The sequence below is a fragment of the Gossypium raimondii genome, chromosome 11 (assembly GCF_025698545.1).
Source record: "Gossypium raimondii isolate GPD5lz chromosome 11, ASM2569854v1, whole genome shotgun sequence".
Taxonomy (NCBI): Eukaryota; Viridiplantae; Streptophyta; class Magnoliopsida; order Malvales; family Malvaceae; genus Gossypium; species Gossypium raimondii.
In genome coordinates, this window is record NC_068575.1 from 40,063,588 (window position 1) to 40,090,915 (window position 27,328).

At 31.4% G+C, this 27,328-nt stretch overlaps 2 protein-coding genes across 2 annotated transcripts; one reads left to right on the forward strand and one right to left on the reverse strand.

The window, feature by feature from the left end:
- Positions 1-761: 761 nt before the first annotated feature.
- LOC105803925 (probable serine/threonine-protein kinase At1g01540) lies at positions 762-3,700 on the forward strand. Its single transcript, XM_012636369.2, has 7 exons — positions 762-1,607; positions 1,697-1,801; positions 1,894-2,016; positions 2,112-2,282; positions 2,362-2,491; positions 2,630-2,839; positions 3,346-3,700. The coding sequence occupies exons 1-7, from the start codon at positions 997-999 to the stop codon at positions 3,472-3,474; spliced, it is 1,479 nt and encodes a 492-aa protein (XP_012491823.1). The 5' UTR covers positions 762-996; the 3' UTR covers positions 3,475-3,700.
- Positions 3,701-4,295: 595 nt separating this feature from the next.
- LOC105803926 (PI-PLC X domain-containing protein At5g67130) lies at positions 4,296-7,987 on the reverse strand. The gene is made up of 9 exons (XM_012636370.2): positions 7,819-7,987; positions 7,647-7,736; positions 7,424-7,555; positions 7,167-7,304; positions 6,308-6,406; positions 5,903-6,206; positions 5,518-5,741; positions 5,326-5,412; positions 4,296-4,660 (listed from the first exon to the last, which is right to left on the reverse strand). Exons 1-9 carry the CDS (start codon positions 7,822-7,824, stop codon positions 4,469-4,471), a joined length of 1,272 nt encoding a protein of 423 aa, XP_012491824.1. The 5' UTR covers positions 7,825-7,987; the 3' UTR covers positions 4,296-4,468.
- Between the last annotated feature and the right edge of the window lie 19,341 nt (positions 7,988-27,328).

Genomic DNA, 27,328 nt, shown 5'->3' on the forward strand with positions numbered 1-27,328 from the left:
GGAAGCTTTGGGCTAAGCTTAAGTTGCGTTGGGTGTATTGAATTGTTTGATGATTGCCAAAAATAGTAGCATAGTAAATAGAGATTCCGCCGAAAGGGCGTGAAAAACAACAGACGAGATCTTAAATGGTAAGATTCTATTAGTAGCAGAAATAAGATAAAGATCCAAGATTATGGCTCCAAAATCATCTTACTATTGGAGAAGCAGGTTCCTTCTTAGTATCTTGATTACTGATGGGATGGCTGGACAACCCATGGAGCACAGTTCCACAAGTCTCAGACAATGCTGTGCTAGTGAAGTGTGTCCAAAATCTAACCACCCACACCATCATTTCAACCAATATTTAATGTTGTTGGATAGTAACCTGACATGGTAATCTTTTGCTTTCCTAAACCAATAGATTTAAACTACTATATTACAACATAATCTAGACACTTATTTGGATTATAGATGTTAAAGTTTCACCTTAGCTCGCATATGAATACTATGGATAAGTACTATCTAAATTTAAATTAGACAAATACATAATTTTCTTTTATTGGATAAAAAATTCTTAGAAAGCAATAAAACTGACCTTCATTCCTAAATTTAACCCGCATTGATTTGAAACTGATGTATTATTAGTAGAGCGTTTGCAAAGATTGAGAAAAAGCGAAAATCTTAATGTACAAAATTATTACTTAAACGCGTTGTTCATCTGGAGGGTTTAGTCTCCTTTTTGGATTACCACTTGTAGTAGTAGTTCCTAGTTCTAACACAAACTTAAAATCAACCTCATCCCAAAATTTATTTACCTATATAACCGGCTCCTTTTTCATTTTATTCGATTCCACCATGTAAAAGGTTCCATCATGCCAGCTGCTACTAATCTTTTTCATCCCCTTTACTCTCTCTCTCTCCCTCTGTAGCCACTTTGCTATAGCCCCTATAAGTGACTTTAACATGCATCGGATTTGTTTGCAACATTTGTTCTCTTGAACGTAGGATCAGACTCAGATGTCTGATCGGAAAACTGGGTTTATGGCCGACCAACTATCCAAGACAACCTCGATTTTCGGTTTACGATTATGGGTAGTTCTTGGTGTCTGTGTAGGAGCAGCTTTTGTTCTCTTCCTTTTCCTAATTTCACTTTGGCTTGCTTCTAAACGAACTAAACGTAAGCCTTGTTCGAAACCAGGAATCCCAGTTGTTTCCAAAGAGATCCAGGAGATCAAAATCGACCCACCCAAGCCTCACAGGACTCAAATTCAAGCCGACCCTGACCCAAGTACGGGTATTGAGAGACAGGCCTTGCTTCTGCCTCTTGAAGAGGAGAGTCCAACTGGTTATCATGGAATTCACATTGAGATTGGAAAAGATCATAGAATTTCCTACCCAGGTTTATCTCCACAGACAAGTGGCGAGGCACGTGCTGATTACGTGGCAGGAGCGGCGCCTGAAGTTTCACATTTGGGATGGGGACATTGGTATACCCTGAGAGAGCTTGAGGTTTCAACAAATGGGTTTGCAGATGAGAAAGTGATAGGTGAGGGTGGGTATGGGATTGTTTACCATGGTATTTTGGAGGATAACACTCAGGTTGCTGTCAAGAACTTGCTCAACAACAGGTGATTTTATTTAATCAATTGTTTGTATCCCTACGTATTGGAGAAATTAGTGGCATTGTTAGTGAAATGAAGCATGTGGTAATGTGCAGGGGACAAGCTGAGAAGGAGTTTAAAGTTGAAGTAGAGGCAATTGGACGAGTTAGGCATAAGAATTTAGTCAGGTTGCTAGGTTACTGTGCTGAAGGAGCTCACAGGTAAGCCTGTTTTTGCCTATCAGCGCTTTGGCATCCCTTTCTATAACTCTGTAACTAAATGGCATTTACTTGTTTGTTTGCCTTATTATTAGGATGCTGGTATACGAGTATGTAAATAATGGAAATTTAGAGCAGTGGCTTCATGGGGACGTAGGACCTTGCAGCCCTCTTACTTGGGACATTCGGATGAATATCATCCTGGGAACAGCGAAAGGGTTTGATCGAGATCTAATGAAACTTTCATTTCCGCTTTATTTATGCTGTTTTCTTCTTACATTGTTTAATTTCTTCTGACTGAATTGTTGATTAGGTTAGCTTACCTTCATGAGGGACTTGAGCCTAAAGTTGTTCACCGTGATATTAAATCAAGCAACATCCTACTCGACAAGCGTTGGAACCCCAAGGTTTCAGACTTTGGCCTAGCCAAGCTCTTGGGCTCTGAGAGCAGCTACATTACAACTCGAGTCATGGGAACATTTGGGTTCGTAAAATGCTTCCCTTTCATTCTGCCTGCTGGTGTGATTTTTGTGTATTTGGTCACATAGTTTCGGTTTTTGTAGCTATGTAGCTCCTGAATATGCTAGCACCGGCATGCTGAACGAAAGAAGTGATGTGTATAGCTTTGGGATTCTTATTATGGAAATAATTACCGGGAGGAACCCAGTTGATTACAGCCGGCCTCCAGAAGAGGTTTGTACCATGTATCCGATATCATTTTGTTGGTTGAATATGCAAAAGATGATTGTTTTATCAGACAAAAGAAATGCTATTTAGGCTTCCTTCTTGCTTTCCCATGTTGCTTTTTGATTGAAAGTCAAGAATTTCCAGGTGAACTTAATTGAATGGCTTAAGAAGATGGTTGCTAACAGGAATCCAGAGGGAGTATTGGATCCCAAGCTACCTGAGAAACCCACTTCTAGAGCATTGAAGCGAGCTCTACTTGTAGCTTTACGTTGTGTAGATGCAAATGCGCAAAAGCGACCAAAGATGGGCCATATCATACATATGCTCGAAGCTGAAGAATCCCCCTTCAAAGATGTAAGTGCACAATAACTGCAAATAAGTTTCAAGCAAGTTCAGTGTAGCACTTTCTGCATATAAGGAATGCAGTCGTAACAAATTTAATGAATTTAGTCGCATCTTAAAAGTTTTAAAATATAGCGAATGTGGTTATTTCCATAAAAGAATTTTGAGCAAAATGCATGTGTAGTAAATTGTTGAAGAAGTCTTCTCTAAAATTCACAATATGAGTAATACAAACATCAAAGGTGGCTGCAGAGTTCACGTCAAATCGGCTTTGGAAGTGCAGAATGTATGTTTAGTGAACAGTTGCTCCTTTTTCCTTTGCTATGGATATATTTTATAATTTCCCTCTTCATACAGCTTATATTTTCTGGTCTGCGATCATGAACTATAATGCATTTTTTCATGACTCTGAAAGTTGTGACCGTTAGATGTAGAGAGGAACATGGTCACCTGATTCAAATCGAATTTTGAAGCTAAAGGAACCCTTTTGATTCATTTGTCTAAGCAACTTATTTCAGGATAGTAGAGCCGGAAGGGATGCAGGACAGGCACATTGTAACAGTACGAAGAATGAATCCACCGAGAAAAAGGTGGCCGACTCAGATGGCCATGAAGATGCAGTACATCCTAACAGTGCACAATCATGAGTTCGTAGCATTCGGAATGTAAAGAAGAAAAGCCCTGAATATAATCTGAAACTGTTTCAGGTGAATTGCAGATTCTAAGTTGCTTGTTTTATATATTGAAATGGCAATTACATGATCCATTTTGTTTTTTGGTAATTTGCTCTTCTATGTTTCTTGCCCTGTCAATGGCTTCCGTGCTATAACCGATATTAAATTGAAGGATGTCCAAATCAATCATTTTGATCAAGTTTGTTTTGTAGGAGGGGCAGTGAACATTAAGTTTAAGCATGTGATTCAGAATCAAATTGCTGTTGAACGATTGAATTTTCAACAATACAAATTAAATTCTGGATGATTATTATCAGCAACCATCTACCAAATCATTACTGCCATTTTGTTAGCTATTTGAGCCCATTTATGAAGTATGCCCATAGGCTTTGCACATTGAGTGGCAGTCGTTGGATGGTCCTATCATTAATACAACTAAGGTCCCTACATTAACACATCTTATTACTCCAATCTTCATGAATAGAGGGGTTATGCTCAAACCTAAGAAAACTGTAGCCTATAGCAGGACCACCTATTAGCTCAGGCGATCCTATAGGTGTTATTGTCCCATGCCATAATAGCGTTTAAAGTATTGTTTATATTCATATATACAGCCAAAAATGCAGCATTGCCTTATAATGGTGGGACAAAACATTATAATGGTTTCATATATCTGCTTCTCAGACAGTCCACATGTTTACAAGCCTGAATTTCTTTCTACAGCTGGACCCTGTATCTTTTGGTCGCATTGTTGGTATGGTGAATTAAGAAGTCAAACAAAGCTAATATAAATGTCAAATGAAATTGGAGCAATATATTAATATTATTTTATATAACAAATGAGAAGCAGAGGTGCATTGACAACAAGAACCTAAAGAAGACGCTCAGGAGTTGCTCTGTGAAACAACAGCCGTGTGACTCGAATCTTACAAACTAAAAATAAATTTTAAACAGGCAAACTGGTGATTTACCATAACTGTAACAATAGGAGTTTGATCAAAATTGTGGCCAATAACCACCGCAATTGTAGAGGTCTGGCATCCGTGTTAGCAATGTTGGAGTTAGACGCTACAGGATTTTCTGTGGTGGTTTGAGTGGCGGCAGCCGGTGGAGGAGGTGACATTGGAGGGACTTCACAGGTGCCGGATGTAGCATTGTCCTGCCAAATACAACAATCAATGGTCTAAGTGCATGATAAAAAGGGTTGATAAAGGAACAAAGAGTGTATTCAGAATCATCAGTTAAGCTGCATTTATGCTGTCTAGGGTGCCGGGCGAACTCGAAGCATTAGGACCTTTATATAACCGGAGGCGCAAGGTGCAAAAGAACACTTGCCCGAGTAAGCCAAGGCGCAAGTGTGTATATATATATACACAAAAACACATGTAACTAATAAGTATTAATTAATTAGTAAAAAGGGATGAATTTTAATATAGTTCAATTTATAAATTCAAAACATTGTTCAATAGTTTAAGTTTAATAATTTACTTAATGTAATGTAAAATGAAACAGTATAAGAAGGCTTTGTTTGTTTGCAAGGTTATATTGAAAAGTTTTTAGAATTAACTAGGTTTTTATATAATAAAATTAGATCAATAATTAATGAAAAAAGCAATTTATTATAATTTTCTTTTAAAAGTCGCAATATACAGGAGAATAGAACGACTCTTTAGTGAAGTGCGCTTTCCTTGCGCTTGGCTTTGCAGCAAAGGCGCCCAAAAAGCCTGATTGAAGTCACCTTGCCTAAGGTGATTGAAGCAGTAATGGCTTTTTGCGCTGCCTAGGCACTCACCTTGACATCGCTTTATTAAATTGTTTACATACCTTGCAATAGGCTATATTGTCACAGCCACAAGTGAGATGACCATTGGCGACATCTAAAGCTTCCGAGGCTCCTCCACCATCACTCCTCTGCAACAAAATCAATGAAGTTTCTAAACCCGGTTTCGATGACAGATACAACTTACTGAATCATTAGTAAAAAGGTTGTAAAAGATTCGGTTTCAGTTGAAGAACCTGGTAAAAATCAACAGCAATGAAGTTTGGCCAGCGATCACCAGCTGCTTTATGACAAGTGTCCAGCATCTTTACCAGTGGAGCTGAATTTTCTGCGCAAGCTGCTGTCTCATTCGGATTAGAAGGAAAATAGTTTTGAAGAATCAATGATCTTGATTTTGTATTCATAGGAGATGACTCAGCACGGTTTGGGCAGGAACCAGCCTTCATCCCATCATCTCCATCTGCAATTTCACATCAAAACGACATTTTACATCTAATCACAACGTAAAATTTGCTAAGATTCGAACCTAAACTTGCTGAATGTCAGCTCTTATGAGTACCTGCATGAACCAACTGAACTAAATTCTGATTCAGTAAAAGTGAAAATAGAAATGGAACTCACATCGGTTTTCTACAATATATCTCCATTCATAAGCAATCCCCTCAGAAGCCTCTTTAGCTGATTTGGAAGTGAAAACTACAAGTCGTTGGTTCTGCTTGACCATATCGTCTACTGTGGGCCAATCTTCACCATTCTTAGGCATCTTTGAAACAGGGAACCAGTACTGCCTCAAACCAGATGCATTGAAAACCTTTGTTAAGCCTTGTGGGGATACCACATAATCCTCAATAAATATGGTGATAATCTCAGATGGATTTGCCTCTAGAAACGCCTGTATCTCTTTGAGCACATTAATGGCGGGTTGCTGAAGGTAACAAAAAACAAATCATTGACAATCAACTAAAAAAGTTAAAACTATTTTTTTTCTAGAAATATATAAGAAATTTAAGCACCAAACGAACTTACAAATGCTGTGGCATTGAAGCATTGGCCACCAAAGGAATGACATAACCATATATCACCGTTGAAGTCATACATATCCAGCATAAGTCCACGAACCCCATTCTAGAAGAAGATCCATTTCTTAGTAAATTAAACCAATTCAATCCAATCTTTAATCAAATAAAAGCAACGCTAGAAAAGGGTACCAAAATCTAAGTTAAATCTTCTTGGACTTTCAAATCAAGTCTATTAGAAAACAAATTGATGATTCAGTCCAAAGAAATAAAACTAAATAAATTTAAAATAAAAAAGCAAAATAATCTGTCGTGATGTGATGGTGGGGAATTTTATGCTCTGGGGTCTTTACTAATCATAGTGCATGTTAAATGTGAAATGCAGGGGGAAGGATTTAGCTGGAAAGCTTATATTTTAATCAAAAGACATTTAACAACTCATCAATCTTATAAAATTATGCTTAATTTTCAATCAAGGCACAGGCACAGCTGGGTCTGCACTTTACACTGCCACGACACAAATTAACCAGTGCGTAAAAATTGGCATAATACATCATCAATATATCATTCATATATTAAATTTATATTTACACGAATAGTCATTCTATTTCTTTTTCCTATCTTTCTGTTGCTGTCTACACTAAGAGACTAAAATACCCTTATAAACACAGTTCAAAGTAATTAAACCAAAGAGCAATAATCTATTATTATCAAGGGCATTTCAGTCATTTAATAAAATAACCGAACGAAAGTAACCTATGAACCAATGCAATATGACACATTTATTTTCATTTAAAAAAACTGATGTTTCGAAACAAGGAGAAAATCATGAAAAGAAAATAAAAAATAAATGATTTACTAAGTCTTACCTTAAGTTGATTGGTGATGGTGTCTTCCTGGTTAGTGGGTGCAATAATAGAAGATCCAGTTTCAGACTTTACCCCTTTGAGTGCAAAAGAGTTGTGAGTTGTGAGCCAAGAATATTTGTTAAATGGCAAACCTTTTACCTAACCATTTACCAAATCCAAATAAATGCAAAAACTCAATAAAATTGAACTTTAAAAAAAAGAAAGAAAAAGAGAGAGAGAGGAACAAGTCATAACACGAAATTAAGGGCTGCCTTTACCTTTGATGTAGGGCTGAGTGGTTGAATCCGAGTGCATCTGGGTCGGGTATTTCCATTTGCGGCGCAAGTTTGACATGTTAAGCCGGAGTCGCATGAACTACTACTACCAGAAGAAGAACATGTTTCCCCGATCTGTTTAAAGTTCATAAACAAAATGTTAAAATTCATGGTTTATGAAGATAAAAAAAGAAAAATGTTAAATCAAAGTATTTGATTTGATTACCTTGAGACTGAAAGACAATGAGGCGAAATAAACTGTGATAATAAAAAAATGGAGGAGGAAGACACATAAATTATTTGAAGGACTCAAACTCTGCAAATAAGATTGAAAAAAGAGAGGAAGACCATCAGCTAAAAAAGGGTTTATGCAAAAGAAGGGTATTAGAACTACGTACCTTCATTTCTGTCGTTTGAAAGAAAAAGAAAAAAGTGATTGAGCTTTGAGGGAGAGTTTGGCAATGGAGAAACCGGAATACAAGAAGAAACAGTAAAGGACGTTGGAGGAAGTTTATTGAATGATGCCTACAGCAGTAGGCGGGGGGTCTTTTTATTTGTCAATGTATCTCCTTCTGTTTCTTTTCTATTGCAATTTAAGCTAATGTTTTTTAAAAAATAGTAAAAAAAAAAACCTTCCTAATGTTCTGGAACATTTAACATTTAACATTTAAGTTTTTTAGTTATAAAACTATTTCAATCCAGATGATTATTTTATACATAAATTGATTTTTATTAAGGAAATTACAAGTAATTTTATTATTTTATACATCAACTTTTGATTTCACTTAATTCTAAAAATTATTAACACATTTATTTATATAATATTATTTTATGTTTATATAATGTATACGTAAAATAAAAATAAATTAATATATTTATTTACTTAAATGTGTATAATTGAATTAAATTAAAGTTTTATTTATACATTTAAATCACATTCAAAGTTTCATGTATATAATTATATCAAATTAAAATTATACATTGAACCAAAACTAATTTATAATTTTGAAATTTGTCCATTAATAAAAGGCGTAATAACATTTTTGTCCTCCAAAGTCATTTTAACTCTTTTTAATTTTTAAATCATCAAAAGTAATGAAAAAATAATATTATTTTTAATTAATTTGGAATTCCATTTATTCAACCTTTCTAGAAAGCATAGAAAATTCCCATGGAAACGTTCTCTACAAAACTTCTGTATTCCATTGGGAGTTTTAGGTTTTTTAAAATTGAAATACTGTTGGTAAGTTTTAGATTTTATAAATAAAGTTTGAGATCGACAAGTGTGATATTGAAGTTAGTATAGTAAAATATTAAAAAATAATAAAAACATATTATAGTTTTTAAATGAATACTAATCTTTTAATTATTTATTAAATGAGGAATAAGGCAAGATAAAATTGTTTAACAAATGTGTTGACATTCAATTTTGGCTATTTGGGCAGTTTTGTTTGAAAAGTTAATTTTATTGTGCAACTTTTGAAAAGTTTGTGTTAAAAAATAGGAATATTTCAAATTCAATTTTCAAAAACTGGAAATTAATTCATTCATGTGCCTACTTCTTTGGTTAACAAAAACCTATTCCTTTTTCTGAAACATCCAGTTACTTTATTGATCATTTATAAGAATTCTAAAAGTATAAAAAATTAAATCATAAAAATTCAATAAAAATTATATATATAAATCTAAAACTAATAAATTAAAAATCTTCAAAATGTTATAGCTTATTTTAAAAATAAAACTGATTAAAAATTCCAAATTTTCGCAAAAATACAAAAAATTGAAAATGATCTTCAAATTTTATATAAAAAAGTTATAATCATAAAATAAAAATATCCAAAATTATATTGAATTATAAAATTTCAAAACACTTTCCAAAGTTTTTCGATAATGATTTCTTATACGGTCCTGTATTGTTTTTAAATTCTAATAGTTTTATTAAAAAATTGGAAAATAGTATAAAAACTAAAATATCGTAAAAGAATAGAATGAGAAAGGGGCTTTTTATTTTTATACAAAATAATATTTAAAAATTAACAAAATATAAGAATGGGATGGGAGAACAAATTAATTACAAAAATAGGGTGTTTGCTCCCACCTCACACATTAGCAGCACCACCCACACCCAACCTTTTCTCCAATCATGCTGCTATCATAACATTTTTAATAAATAATAACTTTTTATTGCTGCGGCCGCCACTATATCAGGTAACACCGATATGTATTTTTAAAAGTACTTATATTTTTAGGGTGGGAAAAAAAATTATTGGTGCTGCTAGTGCGTCAGTCGGCACTGTTTTAAATTTTTTTAAATGGCCTGCCAAAAAAAAGTTGTCGATGTCAGAAGGTGTTGTCGATGTGTCAGGCAGCACCGATTTAAAAATTTGGGTCCCGCTACACTGTTAGGTGGCACCAACCGCTTATATAATGTTGCAACCCTGACTAAAATACTATTTTCGTCTATTTAAGAGAAAAAAAAGAGAAATAAAATTGTGTTTTAGCAAAATGAGAGATAACATAAAAATAGAGAGAAAAAAAATTGTTTAGCAATACGGGAGAGAAAAATTGATTTAACAAAAAGATTAAGAAAAAAAGAGCTCTTAAAATCAAAATTGAAAGTCAACATATTTGCTTTTCAGATTTTAAAATCAAGTTTGAATTTGTAAGGTTAGTTTGTAATTATTTTTATATAATTTTATTTTATATTGATAATTAATAATATGAGATGCAAGTTATATTGTTTCATAACAAAAATATATATTTTTTGCTTTAAATGGTATGAATTGTTTTAATAGGAACTAATATTTAGCCTTTTAATTTGATTTAATTTTTTAATGCCACATTAACCACCATTAGGCCACACCATCTCATTAATAATAAAGTTAATGTGTAGGGACTAAAATATTAGCTTTCCAGATGTACATGGACTAAAGTGTTCCTTTTTATAATATAAGGACTAAAATGAACTTTATGATATAATACAAGGACTTGTAGTAAACTTTAACCTTTAGGAACACGTATGCTATTGTAGTATGTTTTGGCATGTGGAGCATGTATTAAGAAATATGCTTTTGGAAAGGCATAATAACTTGTTTGACCTTCCAGCTTTATAAAAAAGTTATTTTATTCATTCATTTAATTTTTCGCTTATTTTAGCCTTTAAACTGGGAAGGTTGTTTGTCAAATCACTCCAAAATAGATGGAAAATTTAACATTTGTTAACTTTACTGACATGGAATATGGATTGCCAATTAATTAATTTTATAAAATTTAAAAATTCAAAAAAATATAAAAATAATTTTATAAATTATAAATTATTTTTAATATTTTTTATTTTTTAAAAATTAGTTAATTGCTAACGAGGAATACATGTCATACATGTGGGCCACCACATTGGATGCCACGTTAGTAAAGTTAATATACGTTAACTTTTCCCTTCATTTTGGGGGTGATTTGACAAACAATGCAAATCCAAAAGCAAAAGCAAAAAGAGGAGAAAAATTAAATGGAGGGCTAAAATAACTCTTTTTTTTTTTTTTTAAAGTTGGAGGGCCAAACAAGTCATTATGTCTTTTTAAGATATATTTTGTATGTAGAATATGTTTCGTATAAGTTAAGACACATGTAATCTTTCTGTTTTTTGAAATTTTCTCTTGATATGCTATGCTCTGGTCCTGCAAGTGGAGGTTAAATGATGGTCATGTTAATATACATTCCATTTTTAGAAATCTGTTTTAACCGTACCACCAATTTAGAACAGTTGTATAATTTCGACCCATACCATTAGGGTAATTGTGGTTTTCGACCTTTGTCACCGAGGTAAAGGTGACCATAGCTTGTAAAAGAAGTTGTATCACATATAATTATGTATATACTCTTAGAAAATTTGTTTTTGCATATACATGTTTATGATATGAAATTTAATTTTTGAATTATGATAGATTCTCGAAGATATTTTCATACATGCTTTTAATGAAACATTGTTGCCTAAATACTTTTATGCCAATTTAACCCAATCGAATGGAATATCACTTACTTACTTAGTTGTTTGTACTCATTCTTTTTGTCACACCCTCACTCATCTCCGTTGCTGGAAACGGATTACGAGATGCTATAGTAAACAACAGAACAAGAACTAGAGATTTTTACATCAAACTTTTTTTATAATCATTAATTCTCATACATCATATAAATTATGCATTTCCAATAAGATCGAGACTAAATCGAGCTTACAAAAGCTCTAAAATCAATCTGAAAACAATTGAGGATTGAATTTAAATATTTCTGCAAAGAAAGGGTAAAATTGAGAAATAGGGGTCACACGCTCATATGACAGGCTGAAGCCGTGTAGCATTGAGTCAATCGTGTGGTTAGGTCATGTAACTTACTAAGACCGTGTGGGTCAAAGTATAAACAACCAACATAAGTCACACAACCATGTGAATGGGCCGTGTAACCAACTGTGACCATGTAACCTAATTACAACCTATTTTCCAGTGGCACACGGTCGTGTCTTCAATCATGTGAACCCAAAACATGTCATTTATAAGCTTAATTCTAACCTACCATTAATGTAACTTTAAATGCATTGTAAATTCAAGACCCAGAACTTAAAAGAGAATACATTTTGAAATTAAAATCCTCATTAAAAGATAAACCAGAAAAAGAAAAAGAAATTATTTCTAGTCAATCACAAATGTATAATATACAAGATATAATATTAATAAATATGAAAAAATAAAACCAAGACAAATTACAAATTCTGAATTACGGTTGGAAATAAAACAAATTAAATTAGAACTTTCTCAGCTTAAAATGGAACAACAAGAAATGAAAGAACAAATGCAGACCTTAAAACACGAAACCTCAGAAAAAAGTTTGTTAGAAACTGAACCTGAACTTGAAGAAAATACACAGAAATATATGATGGTTCTAACTGAAGTATCTATTCAGAGATATTTAGTAAAAATAAATATTGTCATAAACAATGAATTTCAATTAGAAACAATAGCCTTTTTTGATACAGGAGCGGACCAAAACTGCATTAGAGAAGGGATAATTCCAACAAAATATTATAACAAAACATCAGAATCTCTTAAAGCTGCAAATGGTAAAAAACTAAAAATTACTTACAAAATTCTCAATGCAGAAATATCTAACAAAGGTATAAAATATCAAACATGTTTTTTAATGGTCCGCTCCTGTATCAAAAAACAAATAATTCTATCTCCACCAAAGTTTTAAACACTAAAGTAGAATTTACTTTTGTAGAAAAACCAAAAATAAGAAATCTCAACTTATTAAAATCTTTATCCATCCATAATGGGCAAATTAATAATTTAATTAATCAAAATGAAGCAAATCTCTTTTCTAAAAGAAGAAATATGTTTTAAAAAATTGTCTGAATAATTAGGAAGAAGAGAAGTACAAAAAAGGATAAATCAAATCAAAGAAGAAATAGAATCAACAATTTGTTCTGACATTCCTAATGCCTTTTGGAATAGGAAAAAGCACGAAGTAACATTACCATATGAAAATAATTTTGATGAAAGACAAATACCCACAAAAGCAAGACCCATACAAATGAACAAATAAATGGAAGAATTTTGTAAAAAAGAAATATAAGACCTTCTTAATAAAAATTTAATTAGGAAAAGCAGTTCTCCTTGGAGTTATTCAGCATTTTATGTAATAAAAAATGCAGAACTTGAAAGAGGAACGCCAAGATTAGTAATTAATTACAAACCTCTCATTCAAGCCTTAAAATGGATTAGATACCCAATACCAAATAAGAAAGATTTGCTACAGAAACTTTGTAATGCAAATATTTTCTCAAAATTTGACATGAAATCTAGATTTTGGCAAATCCAAATAAAAGAAGAAGAAAGATATAAAACGGCATTTACTGTACCATTTGGACAATATGAATGGAATGTAATACCTTTTGGGTTAAAAAATGCTCCATCTGAGTTTCAAAGAATAATGAATGATATTTTTTTACCAATATTCTCACTTCACAATAGTATACATCGATGATGTATTAGTGTTTTCAGAAAATTTAGAAAAACACTTCAAACATTTATCGATCTTTATAAAAGTCATAAAAAATAATGGTTTAGTAGTTTCTAAATCCAAGATAAGTTTGTTCCAAACCAAAGTAAGGTTTTTAGGTCATTACATTACCCAAGGAACCATTACCCCAATAGAACGGTCTATAGAGTTTGCTAGCAAATTCCCAGACTAAATCCTTGATAAAGTCCAATTACAAAGATTCTTAGGAAGCCTCAATTATGTCAGACTTTTATCTAGGTCTTAACAAATTATGTAAATCGTTATATGATAGGCTCAAAAAGAATCCACAACCTTGGACAAATAACCATACCAATATTATCACCCAAATCAAAAAACAAATCACTAAGCTTCCTTGTTTATATTTACCCGATCCAAATGCCCCCAAGATTGTAAAAACAGATGCTTCTGAAATAGGATACGGTGGGATCCTAAAACAAGTTAAAGGAGGAAAAGAGCAAATAGTCCAGTTTACTTCTAGACACTGGAATTCTACTCAGCAAAATTATAGTACTATTAAAAAAGAAATTTTATCAATTGTTTTGTGCATTACAAAATTCCAAAGTGATTTATTAAATCAAAAATTTCTTTTACGAATCGATTGCAAATCAGCAAAAGAAGTTTTACAAAAAGATGTTCAAAATATTGCCTCAAAATAGATTTTGGCAAGATGGCAAGCAATTTTGAGCATATTTGATTTTGATGTTGAATACATCAAAGGAGAAATTAATTCTTTGCCTGATTTTCTCACCAGAGAGTTTCTTCAAAAATGCCACCCAAACTCCGAGACAAAGGAAAAGGGAAAATAGGAGAGTCATCCAAAACCCAAATTTCTTCAAAACCAATTAAGTCATGGTATGAAATTTGTCATGAAGAACAAAATGAGAAATCATCATCATCATCAAAATCCTCCAAAAATACAATAATTCAAGATGCATAAGATCCAAATGAAATTGGTTCTCAAATCAAAAAATGGATTGAGTCCCTTTCTCAATCCCTAGAAGTAGCATTGGCCTTTTCACAAATGAAAGAAGAAACTCCTCTCAAACAAATTGTTGCTGAAGCAGCAAAGATTTCAAAAAATAAAAAGATTGTTTTACACAAACCAAAATCTCTCAAAAATATTTTAAAAGAGGCTTCTCTCCAATATGTTTTTCCAAAAGAGATAGCAGTGTCTTCACAGACTGCTACACAAAAATCTTCACAATATTTTCCAAACAAATATTTTGAAAAAATTCTTGTTATGGAGGAAGAATTTTCAGAAAAACCTCCACATATACTTGCAAAAGAACTTTTCAATGGATGGCATTTCAAACCATTGGATTCTCAAAAAACCCCAACAATATTATGAAAACATACTGGTTCAAACTGGATCAGTATTGTTCAAACATTACACAAACCCAAAAGATCCAAATTTCATTATCCATTCAACAGCCCAAATACTAAAAATTCTTCGACCAAGAGATTGGAGTGAAAACCCAAATTCTCCAAAGAAATTCCCAGCCAAATTTACCACCAAAATAGACCACTACCCATATTTTACATATTGGGATTACCAAATGGCATGGTACAATGCCTTCTTAATGAACAACCAACACATGAGACATTCTTGGCTCATATATTTCAAATACGGTACCCAATTCAAATTCCCAAACTGGTTCCAAGAATGGTGGAATTGGTATGGACCATCATCCTTTGAGATACTACCAGAAAAAATTCAAAACTTATGGCCCAAATTCTTTGACAAATTTCAGCCTGAACCAGACCAAAAACACATTTACAGGACAATCCATTTTTTTCTCAAAACTGTGCATTTCTTGGATTTTTTCATGGAATTATTCTTATGAGCAAGATCAATATACTGGAATTCCATTACTAGTTCGGAACTACAGGACTAAATGGTGGGACAAATTTAATGATGAGAAATATGATTCAAAATATTTGGATAATTTTTTCAACAAGAATTCAAGATTATGTAAGTTCGTAGCCCCGGATCTAACCACAGCAAAATTCCTTCAAGCAAAGTTGACAGCTAGTGCGATGTTAGCTCAAGCCAAGACTAAAAAGGAATACAAAAAAATCATGGCTGAAATGCTCAGCTCATTGGATTCTGAATCCAAAGATGAGAAATCTTCAGCATCCTTAATCAAGATGGTGGATTTTGTAGATGATACCACTTCAGTGACCATCACCAGGACCAAAGAAAATATGATGCAAGAAAAGACAAGTGAACAGGAAATATTCCCTGACGAAAACAGTAAATATTCCCTGCAAGAAAAGATGCATGATTAGTAAATATTCTCTGTAATTTGTATTTTTGTAATCAGAGAATATATTCTCTGAAAAGTTTTAATCAAAGTCTCAAATATGTAATGATGAAAGGGAAAATTTCCCGGTTCAAATGATGTAAAGAGATGATAGCCCTCTATAAAAGGCTATCAGATTCAGAATGAAGAACATGACTTGAAATACCTATTTCAAAAATCAAAACTCGTTTCTCAAAAGTTTTAAAGTTTCTCCAAATTTTTAGGTTTTCAAAATTTAAGTTTTAAAATTTTTATTACAAATTTCAAATTACGGTTATCAAATTCCAAACTCGATCCTCAGATCCTCGGGACAGTATTTACGGAGTGTTATTAAGGTCATATTACAGTTTTCTTAAGAGACTTTATCATTTAAATAGTTAATTAATGAAAAAGAACTAAATCGTAAAGATTGCAAAAGTAAATTTTATTAATTAAAAATGTGTTAATTGGTAAATTATTAATGTTACAAGAGTTTATGTGACAATTAAGCCATAATTATATGGTAAGTGCGGTTGGCTTTTGATTTTAAATTTAAAATATGTTTATTTAATTAAAGTAAAAGGTAAAAGTTGCATATTATAGATTTCTCTTAACTAAATAAATTAGATAATTAAATTTGGGAGATTTATGTTGCAATTAGACCATAATAATGAATTATGGCCATTAGTGGATGTAGGAATTGAAAAAAAAACTTATAATTTAATATATGTTTATTAATTAAACAGAAGTTAAAGTAATAAAATAAAAACAACCAAAAGCATCCATCATCTTCTTTCTTTTATTTCCTTAACCGAACACCATTGAAGGAAGGAGAGAGCTTTGCTTTTTCTATTTTTCTTTGCATGCAAGTATTTCTTGACTTGTTTTTCATGAATTTTGTGTATTTGTGATGGTCGTTTTGATATTTAGCTAAATTAAGGATTAATTTGTGAAACCATCAAACATTTAGAAATTTACCATTGATGATTTTGAATGCCTTTGATGCTAATTGGTTTTTGTTGGAAGCTTTATTGTTAGATATGCTTATTTTGTAAAGTGATTTTTAATGATTTTAATGTTTAAGGATTAATTTATTAAAATAGTAAAACTTCATGTAAATATTGGGAATTGATAATGGATATGGGCTCATTATAAATCATATGAAATTGGGCTAGCTAGTGTTTTGATTAAATGTAGATAATTCATGAATTTCGAGATTTAGGATTAAATTGTAAAAAGGTTAAAATATTGAGGGTAATTTAGTAAATTCATAAATATAAGAGTTATAAACTTGAATTAATTATTTTTAAATACTGGAATGAGATTAATTAAATAAAAACATTTATCTAGATCAAGAAACAACTTGAACGGGCACAAATCGCGAAAAAGCCAAAGTAGTGGAATAGTAGTCGGTTCATGTTAAAAGTCATTTTTGAGTTCAGGTAAGTTCGTAGTCCTTAAACTCGAACTTTATTTATTTAATTAGTTTGATTATTAGTTAATTTGATGGTCAATTATATGTATTCAAATGATTAGTATTTTAAATGTAATGTTATGGAAATATATATATGAAAATGGTTATGGACTGGATTATAGAAATTTAATATAGAAGATCAATGTAAAGGATTTAAATTATGAATTGAAGAATTGTGGAATGATGTAATTGCGTATGTATTAGTTGGTTTATCCAACTAGCATTGGGTGCAAATCATTGTCGGTTTATCTGACTAGTGCAGGGCAAACCTATCGTCGGTTTATCTGACTAGCGCTAGGTGCAAAACTTTGTTATGATTTATTCGTCAGGCACCGGTTGCCAATAACAGATTGATCCGTGTTGATGATGCATAAATGATTCATTAAAGAAGGTTGAAAAGGATATAAATGAAAAGGTCGAAAAGGATATCAACGAAAAGGTCAGTATCTCATCCTTCGATCGTTCACTATTCAGTTAACATGTTTCGTGTGAGATATGTATCACAAGTAGGAATATTAGATCAATATTTGACTAGTATAGTTTGGTGATGAATATAAATACATTGTTGTAATTATATGTTTCATGAGTTTTAAATATGTTAATTAGTTATGTTTGTGGTGGGTTTAGAGAGTAAAATGCATATATAAGTATTTTCTAATTATTTGATGTTATTTCATTAGGTACATAGGGTAATCAAAGATTAATGGAATGAATACAAATATATGTATGGAAGGTTACATGGTTATAATTTGTAAATTAAAAATTAATGTTGTGAAGAATTGATATAGAATTTGATGATGGTGAATTAAGTGTTGAATGGAATTTGGAAGGCAAAGGTTATCACGCACGTTCAAGATTGGTTGTATTTATATGTCTTACTGATTCATTTACTAATCTTTGAAACGTGTGTGTATAGAAATGGTATAGAAATGACAGATGTACAATTGGCATATAAATGAATTCATGTTTGAATGGTTTAAATTTTGTATGTTTGGTAAGACTAAGTTCATGTTATACGAGCTTACTAAGCTTAATGTTTATGTTAGGTATTTCATTTCTTTGTAGGTCATCGAAAAGCTCAATCAGTTGGGAACATCGTCGGAGCATGATCACACTATCCATCGACCCGTTTTGGTGGTTTTTGAATGTTTTAACCTATGGTTATAAATGGTATGTATAAGGTTGTATGTTAAATTGGTATGCTTTAGGTTGTGTCAAGCTTTGGTATGTTTTAATATCTTTTGTTACTGATTGGGCATGGTCTTTTGAAATTAGGAAAGAAATGGTTGATTGATATGTGTTTAGTTCATTGAAGTGATTAAATGATATGTGTGCTTTGGCATGTAATAAGTGCTTATTTAGTTTGATCATATGGTGTATTTTGGCTCTTCTTGTCTCTAGTATATATATATATATATATATATATATAGTTTGATTTGGCTTGTATATGTTTAAACTTTTATGGATATGGTCATTTTAATTTTACCTATCTAAAGTGGTAAGTTTTTATGGTAAAATTTGAAAAGAAATGGTCTTTTGGTATTCATGATTTATGATTGAGATATGATATTGTAATTTAGTTCATGAATGGTTTTGGAGTGTGAATTTGAGAGTCTATTGATGACATATTGGTTAGTCATAGGTTGGATGAGAATTTGACATGTTTTTTGATTCTTTGAATGTACTTTTAACCATGTGAAATATGTTAGATATGGTGTGTATTGGTATACAAGTAATTGAGTTTGAAATGGCTTGTTTAAGGGGCACTTTTTGCTGCACATAGACAGTCACACGACTGTGTGTCATATTAATTTAGGTGCATGTTTCACATAGTTTGGCACACGACCGTGTGACCTAAGTTAGTGAGTTACACGGTTTGATACACGGGCTAGGACATGACCATGTGTCCCATAGTTCGAATGTCCACACGGCCTGAGCTATGTCACATGGCTGTGTGACCCTTATTTTGAAAATTCTCAAGTTGGCCTGAAATTTATGATTTGTTATAGGCCCGAAAAAGTAATTGTGCTATAATTTAATTATGTTATCAAATGTTAATATATAAATTGCATGTTAATTATATTTCGATGTTAAATATTCTGTTTTGTACAGTAATGCTTCGTAACCCTAATCTGATGACGGAGACGGGTCAAGGGTGTTAAACATGTTATCACAACACTTCCAATGCTAAAACATGTTTTAAATTCATCTCAATATCATACAATACTCTACACAAAGTTTAGTTATCTCATACATATCTAAATACCTTTCATTTAAGTTCAAACTCAACTTCTATATCAATGTCATTTCATTCAAGATTCATTATGTATATATATAAGTATTTATAACACAATTAATTAACATATATAATGATTAAAACTGTATGAACTTACCAAGGATAAACAACAAAAGTAGAAGTGCAGGGACTAATTTGTAATTTTACCTTTTCTTCGATTATCTATCGATTCTTGATCTATACAATAATGTATTTCCAATTATTAGTTTCAAACACTTTAAATTATCTCTTTTCATGAATATGACATCTTTTATTCATTTTCACAATTTCTCTAAAGTTTTACTTTTGTTCAATTTAGTCCCTAAAATCGAAATAAGCATATAATTTATTTTGAATCCCTAAACTTTAAATCCAGCTTCAAACACATCCTTATACATCTCTCCAACATCTATATTAAAGATTTAATGTCAATTTCAACATATTCTAATTTTAGTCCCTAAACTCAAAACTAACAAAAATCACTTTATAAAATAGCCTTATTTTCCACCCAAGCTCTAAACTCAACCATATAACATAAAAAACCTCAAAATTCAACAATGGTAACTTTTCAAAATTTTAACAATTTTACGATTTAGTACCCGAACTAGTTATATTAAACTACAATGATCTCAAAAATATAAAAATTACGAAAAACATAACTCAATTACACTACATGCAAAGACCAAAAGCTTGGAAGAATTTTGGACCTTCCAAATTCCCCTTCAATGGCTTTGAACGGTGGAAGATGAGAATGAATACAACATTCTTTTTCCACTCACCTTTTTTTAACTAAATATTAACTTTTTTTTTAATTTAACAAAGTTGAAAACATGCACTAATCCTACGTACACATATAGGTTTAAGGGTGCAAAAAAACCCTCAAATTTTTTCACAAAAAAGTAATTAAACCCCTTTTTTTTGCACTCATTTGGTTACTTGAACTTTCAAAATGCATCAAAAAGGCTCTCAAATCTTTTCAAAAAAAGTAATTAAGCCCCTTTTTTTTTGCACTCAATTGGGTACTTGAACTTTCAAAGGACATCAAAAATACCCTCAAACTTTTTCAAGAAAAGCAATTAAGCCCTTGCTTTTATTAAAAATTAGAAAAAAAATTATAAAAAATTAAAATCAATAAAAGCTATAACTATTATTAAATTTTAATAAAAATTTAAAATATAAAAATTTTATTAAAAATTAGAAAAATATAATAATCAAAAAATATAAAAATATAAAATCTTAAAAATTATAAAATATATAGAAATATATGAAATATATAAAATTTTATATAGTCGTAAGAAAATTATACATATGTAAAGAAATATAAATTTCGTAAAAAAATTTATAAAAATTATCGTACAAAAAGAAGCATTTTATAATTTTTCTATAACTTTTATTGATTTTTATTTTTATCATTTTCGCCACATGTCACACTATGTTGCAGGAAATCTTTTGATAACATGGATTCTTATTTTTCAATGATATCCCACGATCAAGACAATTGGCTGAATCCCCTGAAACCTTTTCATAGAAGTTCATTGATATCTTTTTTTATAAAGTAAATCGACTTCGATTATTCAATAATCCACATCACTTCTGCTTCTATTGTAACAAAAGATTCCTTTTTTATGTGGAAAAGGCCCGTATCAATAATTATGATTTTATGTATGGACAATTCCTCAATATCTTGTTCATTCGCAACAAAATATTTTCTTTGTGCGTTGGTAAAAAAAAACATATTTTTTTGGGAAGAGATATTATTTCACCTTCACCAATCAAGTCGCAGGTATCTAAAATATTCATATCTAATGATTTTCCACAAAGTGGTGACGAAAGGTATAACTTGTACAAATCTTTCCAGCTTGCAATTCGATCCGATCCATTAGTTCGGAAAGCTATTTACTCGATTGTAAACATTTCTGGAACACCTCTAACAGAGGGACAAATAGTCAATTTTGAAAGAACTTATTGTCAACCTCTTTCAGATATGAATCCATCTGATTCATAAGAGAAGAACTTGCATCAGTATTTCAACACATGATGACTTTAATTGAAAAAAATTAGGGTCATTAAATTTTTTTATGATTTTTATAAAATTTTACAATTTTTATTTTTACGATTTTTATAAAAATATAAATTTTAATAAAATTCTATTTTTTTTAATTTTTATTAAAATTATTATTTTTATATTTTTGTTAAAATTTAATAATTTTTCTAAAATTTATTATTTTTTATATTTTTTTTCTAATTTTTAATAAGAGCAAGGGCTTAATTGCTTTTTTGAAAAATTTTGAGGGTCTTTTTGATGCATTTTGAAAGTTCAAGTACCCAATTGAGTGAAAAAAAGTAGGGGCTTAATTGCTTTTTTCAAAGAAGTTTGAGGGCCTTTTTGATGCATTTTGAAAGTTCAAGTACCCAATTAAGTGAAAAAAGAAGCAGGGGCTTAATTGCTTTTTTTGAAGAAGTTTGAGGGCCTTTTTGATGCATTTTGAAAGTTCAAGTGCTCAATTGAGTGCAAAAAAAGAAAAGAAAAGAATGGGCTTAATTGTTTTTTTTTTTTAAGTTTGAGGGTTTTTTACACCCTTAAGCTTACATATATATATTATGACATTTAATTAATAAAAATCAATAATGATTAACTTTTGTGGTTGTTGCGGTTTAATCCTTATACCTTAATTAATCATTCACTCACTAAAATTTTCGGACCACAATTAAAAATACCTATATGATAACTCCATAAATATTTAATAAAAAATATTTATGGGCTCGGTTTATGGAAACGAGGTCCCGATACCTCATTTTTCAAAACCATTAACTTTAGGGTCAAACCACTTGTACTTTAATTAACTAGCAAATTAACAAAAATTATCAAATCAAAATTCACTATAACATTCTATTTGACTCAAAAATATTAAATAATAATATTTACAGACTCATTCGTCAAAATTGTGATCTTGAAACTACTGTTTCTGACACCACTGAAAAACGAGCTGTTACACATTTTTCTATTTTACAGGTTCAAATTTTAATTGTGAACATGAAATATCTGGGGATTGACATTCTTAAAATGCATTGTCTTAAAAAGTTTCTACATAATAATACTTGTTAGATTTTCAAGATTAATGGATATTGCTACTTAAGGTTTAACTTTTGATTTGAACTCTTAGTTTACTTTGTTTATCCTGAAATTTACTTTTGGATTCTCAAACTCTACTAATGTTCATAAATTGTAATTGGACATTTTTATAGAAAAAATGTGTTTAACTTTTTTTTTAGTTTATTTACTTGAAGCCTAGCATATGCGGTGTATGTTACCGGTGTGTCAGGTGGCATCCGTTTGAAAATTTGGGTCCCGCTACATTGTTAGATGGCACCAACCCTTTATATAATGTTGCAACCCTGACCAAAATACTGTTTTCATCTATTTAAGAGAAAAAAAAAAGAGAAATGAAATTGTGTTTAGCAAAACAAGAGATAATAGAAAAATAGAGAGAAAAAATTTGTTTAGCAATACGGGAGAGAAAAAAAATGGTTTAACAAAAAGATTAAGAAAAAAAGGGCTCTTAGAAATCAAAATTGAAGATCAACATATTTGCTTTTCATTTTCATTTTAAAAATCAAATTTGAATTTATAAGGTTAGTTTGTGATTAATTTTATATTAATTTTATTTTATATTGATAATTAGTAATATGAGATGCAAGGTATATTGTTTGATAATTTTTTTTTTGCTTTAAATGGTATGAATTGTTTTAATAGGAACTAATATTTAGCTTTTAATTTGATTTAATTTTTTAATGCCACATTAATCACCATTAAGCAACACCATCCCATTAATAATAAAGTTAATGTGTAGGGACTAAAATATTAGCTTTCCGGATGTACATGGACTAAAGTGTTCCTTTTTTATAATATAAGGACTAAAATGAACTTTATGTATAGTATAGGGACTTGTAGTAAAATTTAACCTTTAGGAACACAAATGCTATTGTAGTATGATTTGGCATGTGGAACATGTTTTAAGAAATATGTTTTTGGTAAGGCATAATGACTAATGACTTGTTTGACCTTCCACTTTACAAAAAGTCATTTTATTCATCCATTAATTTTTTTATTTTAACCTTTAAATTAGAGATTTTTGTCAAATTACTCCAAAATAGATGAAAAAATAATGTTTGTTAACTTTCTTGACATGGAATAAATATGGATATAAAATTTAAAAATTAAAAAATATTTTTAAAATTATAAATTGTTAAAAAATAAAAATATATTTTTAAATTAATTAATTACTAACGAGGAATACATGTCATACATGTGGGATACCACATTACGTTAACTTTTCTCTTCATTTTGGGGGTGATTTGACAAACAATGTAAATCCAAAAGCTAAAAGAGATGAAAAATTAAATGGAGGGCTAAAATAATTTCTTTTTTTTTTTTGTAAAGTAAGAGTGTCGAACAAGTCATTATGTCTTTTGAAAAAATGTTTTGTATGTAGAATATGTTTCATATAAGTAAAGACACATGTAATCTTTCTGTATTTTGAGATTTTCTCTTAGTATGCTATGCTCTAGTCCTGCAAGTGGAGGTTAAACGATGGTCATGTCAACATGCATTCCATTTTTAGAAATTGGTTTCAACCGTACCACCAATTTAGAACAGTTGTATAATTTCGACCCATGCCATTAGGGTAATTGTGGTTTTCGACCTTTGTCACCGAGGTAAAGGTGACCATAGCTTGTAAAAGAAGTTGTATCACATATAATTATGTATATACTTTTAGAAATTTTGTTTTTGCTTATACATGTTTATGATATGAAATTTAATTTTTGAATTATGATAGATTCTCGAAGATATTTTCATACATGCTTTTAATGAAACAATGTTGCCTAAATAATTTTGTGCCTGTTTAACCCAACTGATTGGAATATCAATCACTTAGTAGTTTGTACTCATTTTTTTGTAACACCCCTCACTCATCTCCGTCGCCTGAAACGGATTACGAGATGTTATAGTAAACAACAGAACAAGAACCAGAGATTTTTACATCAAACTTTTCTTTATAATCATTAATTCTCATACATCATATAAATTATGCATTTCAAACAAGGTTGAGACTAAATCGAGCTTACGAAAGCTCTAGAATCAATCTGAAAACAATTGAGGACTGAATTGAAATATTTCTGAAAAAAAGGGCAAAATTGTGAAACATGGGTCATATGCCTGTGTGACAGGCTGAAGCCGTGTAGCATTAAGTCACACGATCGTGTGGTTCACTAAGATCGTGTGGATCAAAGTATAAAAATCCAACAAAAGTCACGTAACCATGCGAATGGGTTGTGCAACCAACTGTGACCATGTAACCTAATTACAACCTATTTTCCAATGGCACACGATCGTGTCTTCAATCGTGTGAACCAAAAGCATGCCATTTATAAGCTTAATTCTAACCTAAAATTAATCTAACTTCAAATGCATTGTAAACATTTGCAACCATATTCAAAACACCACAATGCTACAACCAAAACATATCACAAAAGCTTTCTAATAGTGCCTAACCAATATGCCATTTTGTCACCATCACAACCAAGTTGTAAAACATTTCCAAACATCATTTCAATTACAAAACATATTACTTATAATTCAATCTCACATAACATCAAAGAAAACTTGCCAATGTTTACCATTACACAAACCAAAATTGACCATTTAGGCCTCAAGCATACAACTACCTTTAAACATGCCAAAACTTACCATATCACAAAACCAACTTGACCTAATAGATCCAAACATTTCAACTATCATTTAGCACATATGTTTCAAGCTATCATCCAAATGTTACCAATTGCCAAAGTTATACCTAATTAAAGATTGAACATATATCAAATAAATTTACCAACACCATCTACAACAACAACTAGACATACATACATCATTTATTTCAACCAAGTATACCATATGCACTTTCAAAACCAACATTTTCATAATAACCATTTCTTAACCTTTGTAACATCATCACTTGAACTCAAAACATATGATCGCAACCAAGCCTATATACATGCCACATAACCGAAATAAAAATGATCCCAAAATCTACATAGATTGAAGCTTGATAGTGTGAGCTCTGGAGTTGATCTGATAGCCTCGTTCCGTAAAATGTCAACTACAAGAATCAAGAAACAAAACCGAGTAAGCTTTACGAAAGCTTAGTAAGTTCATATAATAACATGTACATTAACTTACCTTATCAACGAAAAATATAGTTATATAACTATATGTATATGACATTTTCAATCATGATATTTCATTTCACAAGAAATATGTGAGTCTTTCATATACTCACGTAACAGGATAGTTGATAACATATTTTAATCAAATTAATCCAAGTATTCAATACATATTCAAGTCGTCAAGTTATTCACTTCTTTTATTAATCAAGACAACTCGAAGAACAACAGTAAAAGAGTTTGGATACATGGTGTAATAGGCCAATTTTGGCCTGGGCCCAAATCACAATTATAAAACACAAAATAAACCAAAATAATAGTCCACAGTCCATTTACCACATATGCAGCCTAATATGCATTAAACCCAAAATCCCAATTTACAAACCCAAACACTAAAAAACCCTAGACGACCTTAGTGGCCCACTATCCTAACATTTTGAGAAAAAAAACCTAACCCTAGCCCCCTTTTCAGTTGCTGCCGCAGCACTTTTCCCACGCACGCCTCCGTACCGCCACGTCGACCTCCGTACACTGCTGGCCCTTGTGCTTGCAAAACAAACACCAGACACAGGAAAAAAAGGAGGATACCGTTGTATATTTTTTCAGCTATAAAAAGCCTCAAAAGACAGTGATGTAAGACCTTTTTTTACGAAAACAATTAATACAAAAAGGAAAAAATTTCTTAGAGGTAGTCTTTGATTCTGTTTATTTTTTTATTTTAGTTTGTTTGATTTCCTTATTTTTTAAAGGAAAAAAAATAAAAAACGAAGAAGAAAACTTACCTTTTGTTTCGTTTTTGCGTCGCCGTGAGGTTCATCGTTTCCAATGAAAAATGACTTTTTTAGGCTAAGGGAGTTGAAAAGCCCAAAAAATGGGCTTCTTTCAATTTTTCGACCATTATGAATGGCGGCGCCGTCGCCGGCGACCGATGGCCGACACGATGGCCGGTGACCGGAGCCTGGGTCAGCGTTTGGAGAGGCTGAGAGAGTGAGAGAGGATTCTCAGATTTTTTTTAAAAAAAAAAAACAAGGGATAGAATGTTTTTTTAAAAAAATCTTAGCTTTTATAGGCCCTGTAATATGGCGCCATTTAGGGCTGATTTCAATAGTCCTAAAACGACATCGTTTTGGTCTTGGCCCCCTTTAGCCGCGCATTGACTCGACTTGCAGGGATGATCCACATGTTTTTATGGAAGGGTCTATTTGCGCGTTAGGCCCTTCCGTATTTTTTAATTGTTTTAATTCAATCCTTTTTTATTTTTTATTTTCTAATTTGTACTGGGTCTTTCTACTTGGGATTTGGAGAGCTGTCGGGTATGCTCATTTGCTCGTATTAAGACAGTACATGTCAAGACAGTTCATACCTGCAACATAAGGCTTGGCTCAGTGCGAGTTCTCATATAAGGGCGATAATTACAAGAAAAAGATTTGAGAAATGTCCAACATTTAGAACCAAACCCGCCGGATGAAAAGATTGGCTGTAGGACCAATGACGACCCCCGAATACAACGAATTGTGGAGTAAAAGAATCAATGATAATATCCCCAGGTTGAATCAAGAAGGAAGTCGATCGATGGAGGAACA

Excerpts from the sequence above, each read along its gene's own strand:
- LOC105803925 (XM_012636369.2), top strand. The coding sequence starts at position 997 with ATGTCTGATCGGAAAACTGGGTTTATGGCCGACCAACTATCCAAGACA. Across the intron at positions 2,017-2,111 it reads ATCCTGGGAACAGCGAAAGG|GTTAGCTTACCTTCATGAGG; the intron begins GTTTGATCGAGA and ends ATTGTTGATTAG. Across the intron at positions 2,283-2,361 it reads CGAGTCATGGGAACATTTGG|CTATGTAGCTCCTGAATATG; the intron begins GTTCGTAAAATG and ends CGGTTTTTGTAG.
- LOC105803926 (XM_012636370.2), bottom strand. Across the intron at positions 6,407-7,166 it reads CCATCACCAATCAACTTAAG|AATGGGGTTCGTGGACTTAT; the intron begins GTAAGACTTAGT and ends ATCTTCTTCTAG. Across the intron at positions 6,207-6,307 it reads GCTTCAATGCCACAGCATTT|CAACCCGCCATTAATGTGCT; the intron begins GTAAGTTCGTTT and ends TGTTACCTTCAG.